The 3,464-nt window shown below is 68.9% G+C and overlaps 2 protein-coding genes across 2 annotated transcripts; both read left to right on the top strand.

Moving 5' to 3' along the window:
- Nucleotides 1-105: 105 nt before the first annotated feature.
- MNEG_14903 (hypothetical protein) lies at nt 106-1,835 on the top strand (the record flags this gene model as incomplete). Its single annotated transcript, XM_014036625.1, has 2 exons — nt 106-1,482; nt 1,683-1,835. 2 exons carry the CDS (start codon nt 106-108, stop codon nt 1,833-1,835), a joined length of 1,530 nt encoding a protein of 509 aa, XP_013892079.1.
- Nucleotides 1,836-2,698: 863 nt separating this feature from the next.
- Nucleotides 2,699-3,067, top strand: MNEG_14904 (hypothetical protein; the record flags this gene model as incomplete). Its single annotated transcript, XM_014036626.1, has 1 exon — nt 2,699-3,067. A coding segment is annotated over one exon (369 nt), but the record flags the coding sequence as incomplete, so codon positions are not given.
- Nucleotides 3,068-3,464: the final 397 nt, after the last annotated feature.

Below are 3,464 nucleotides of genomic sequence, written 5' to 3' on the forward strand. Positions count from 1 at the left end.
GTGCCGGCGGCCGCGGACCGGGGCGCGGCCGACGGCGGCGCGCCCGCCGCCGCTGCGGCGAGCGGCAGCCCGTCGGCGCGCGCTGTGGCTCTGCGGCGCGATCTCATGGCGAGGTCTGACAGCGACCACGTCCCTGGCTGCCCAGCCAGCGCAGCGGCCGGCATCCTGGGGCGTCCCTCGTACCGCGCGCAGCACGGCGGCGGCGGCGGCAGCGGCGACGGCGGCGGCGCGGGCGGCGCCAGCAGCAGCAACAGCCCGCGCTCTGCCGCCCAGCAGCACGGCCACCCCGCGGCCGCTGGCGACGCGCCGTGGCTGCTGGCGGCCTCGCCGCTGGGCGCGGCCGAGGCGGCCGCGCTCGCGCTGGCGGCGCCCCACCCGGCGCAGCCGCGCCACGCGCCGGGCGGCAGCGCTGGCTCGGCTCGCGACATACTATTGGGCAAGGTGCCCCTTGATGGCGGCGCCACCAGCTTCGGCGCAGCGGTCGCTGCGTCGCGCGCCGCGCACCGTGCCACCCCTGCGGGGAGCGCCGGCGGCTCGTCTGCCGCGCCGCGCCACACGCCCACCAGCAGCCAGGAGTCTGTGTCCCTGCCGGTGCCGGCCGACAGCCCAAGGCTGCTGCCGCCGCGCGTGGCGCACGTCACCGGCGGGGCGCCCGGGGCCGCGGCTCTTGCGTGGGCCGCGGGGCAGCAGCAGCAGCAGCAGCAGCAGCAGCAGCAGCAGCGGGCGCTCGCGTCCGCGCCGGATGGCGGGCGGTGGCGGACAATTGAGGGGCATGAGGGTAGCCGTGCAGGGTATGAAGTGGGAGTGGCGCCGTCCCCAGCTGAGCAGCAGCACGTGCTGCCGGTGCTGCCACAGCAGCAGCCGCAGCGGCAGCAGCAGCAGCAGCAGCAGCAGCAGCAGCAGCAGCACTGGGAGGAAAGCATCCCAGCCGCCTCGGCGGGCTGCATGGACGCTACCCCCACACCTTCCCCCGCGGGCCTCAGCGGCAGCGCCCCCAGCCCCTGGCAGCGCAGCAGCAGCAGCGGCAGCACCACCGTGCCCAGCGGCGCGCTCGAGCCGGCGCCCGCGTTGCGCGGTGGCGCCCTCGTGCGTGCGGGTGGCGGCGGCGGCGGGGGCGCGGCGCGGCACCACCACAGCCTCTCGGCCAGCCTGCCTGTCGGCGGCACGCTCAGTGAGTGGGCAGAGGTCCACGACCCGGCGCCGGCACCTCTCTATTCCCCCAGTTACTACGGCTCCGGCAGCGGCGGTATCGGTGCATACGCGCCCGGCGGCAGCCTGCCCAACACGCCCGGCAGCGGCGGCGGCCTCGCCCTGGCCGGCTCGATGCCCGCGGTGCTGGAGGGCGTGGCGCCGCCGCTCAGCAGCGGCGACGTGTCGCGGCAGGGCGGCAGCGACCAGGGCAGCCTGATGGGCGCCCCGCCGTCGCCGCTGGCCGGAGGGGAGAGCGACCGCCACCGCGGCAGCTACCGGAGCATGCGCAAGGTCGGCGGCCGCGCGCGCGCGCAACTCTGCAAGCCTGCAGTCTACGCGCGCTGCTCAGCAGTCTGAGCATGCACTGGAGCCGCTCCCGTCTGAAGCCCTGCCCCCTGCGCCGCCTGCCTTGCAAGCCGCACTCCTGATCATACATTCCTCCATTCTCCATCAGCAATGACGACCCCTCCTCCACCGCGTCTTGTCCGCAGGGCCTCATGGCGTATGACCACTACAAGCAGCGCCTGGGCCGGCGCCCCGAAGCGGGGGAGCCGCAGGACCCGCAGGCGCAGCAGCAGCAGCAGCCGGCGGACCCCCGGCTGGAGCTGTGCAGGAGATACCGCAATCGCGTCCCAGCCATCTGAGGCCCGCGCACCCCTAGGCGTTGGAAGCTAGAAAACAGCATCATCAGCAGCAGCAGCAGCGATGAAAATGATCGGCACTTGCCTCCTTGAACTACTTGTGCATACATGCTTTTGGTACTGGTACATACACTTGTTTGATCACCTTGCGTCTCTTTTCTTTCTCCGCCCCCGCATACCAGGGGCCTGTCATGCAACACAACCCTGCGAACTGTCACGCACACCTGCACATTTGAGCGGGGCGAGTGTAACTCATCTCTGGGCTCCCTGCTGGGGCAGCTGCCTTCGCACATGTCACCCTGTCTTGACGCCACCTGGCGCAGTCCAGGTGGAGCTCAGCCAGCTGCACTGTTTGCACCCGCGCTCACACATTGTATCCGCTGTGGTCCCAGCTGTGCGAAACCCTAAGGGCCTGCCAGGCAGGACAACATGCTGCGTCGACGGTGTCGAGGCTGCACATGAGGACGGTGCTGCAGTGGTTGGCAGCTAGGTGGTTGTGGTTTGCATGCATGCGTAGCAATGGAAATTTGCGCATGCGAGTGACCATGTACATGCAGACTGTACAATCACATGTGGAGAGAGCGCTTGCCCCTGTTGTTGCGCACGTCTGCTGGCATGCGCGGCTGTGGGGCCTGCAGCTGCCCAGCCCTTCCGCGGTGAGTCGATGGTGACACCCTGTCTCCAGGCGCCCACACGCCTGATCCAAGCGCGTCTCATGATAGCTCGCGATAATACCTTTCTGTAGCTCGTTCAGCGTGCTCCTTAGCAAGTGTATATCCTCCATTCTCCCGCGACAACGCTGCTCGTAACTTGCGTTTGCCGAGTCTGGGTCGGGAAGGGGCGCGTGCTTCCTTACATCTGTATCCATGCTTATGGGGCTAGCCACCAAGCTGGCAGCAGCGTGCGGCATGGCGCCTGCGGGGCCTGGCCCGTCGCCGAGCGCTCCGCTGATGCCTCAGCATGAGCACGGCAGCTACCCACCGTCCGGCGGCGCGGACCTTTACGCGAATGGGTCGTCCCACGCGGTCTTGCAGCAGCAGCAGCAACGTGGTTACACGCCATATCCACCTCAGCAGCAGCAGCAGCAGCCCAGGTACCCAGCTGTGCCGGGGCAACAGGGGGCGGGGCAGCAGGCGCCATATGCTGCCTACGCCGCCATGCCCGCGCCCTTCGCGCGCCCGGGCGGTGCGCAGGCCGCCCAGGGCATCCTGGCGCGCCTGCAGCGGATTGTGCAGGTGCGTTTCTCAGGAGGCAGGCATTTGCAGTCCTGTTTCCTGCATCCATGCATTGTACAAGGGTTGTGTGCATGCCGTATCTTGGAGAGCAGTTGTCTCTGCTCGTGTGATTCATTGTTGTGTTGCTGGTGCGGCCGTTAACCACGCCAGTAGTATTTGTGCTTGAGTCCATATGTCTGCTGACGGGGCGCGGCTGCCAGCCCCACTTCCATAATGCATGCTTCTCAAGCCCCAAACGCACGCCGCCTATACACTGCAGGTGAACGGTCTGCAGCATTTTTACCCGCCGCAGCAGCTGCAGGCAGTCGCACAGCGAGTGGCGGCCATTGACTTCAGCGGCTTGGCGGCTAGGTGCGCTGCGCTGTGCGGGGCGAAGCGCCTTTGCCCAAGCACAGGG

This window comes from Monoraphidium neglectum, assembly GCF_000611645.1.
Source record: "Monoraphidium neglectum strain SAG 48.87 unplaced genomic scaffold scaffold04865, whole genome shotgun sequence".
Classification (NCBI taxonomy): domain Eukaryota; kingdom Viridiplantae; phylum Chlorophyta; class Chlorophyceae; order Sphaeropleales; family Selenastraceae; genus Monoraphidium; species Monoraphidium neglectum.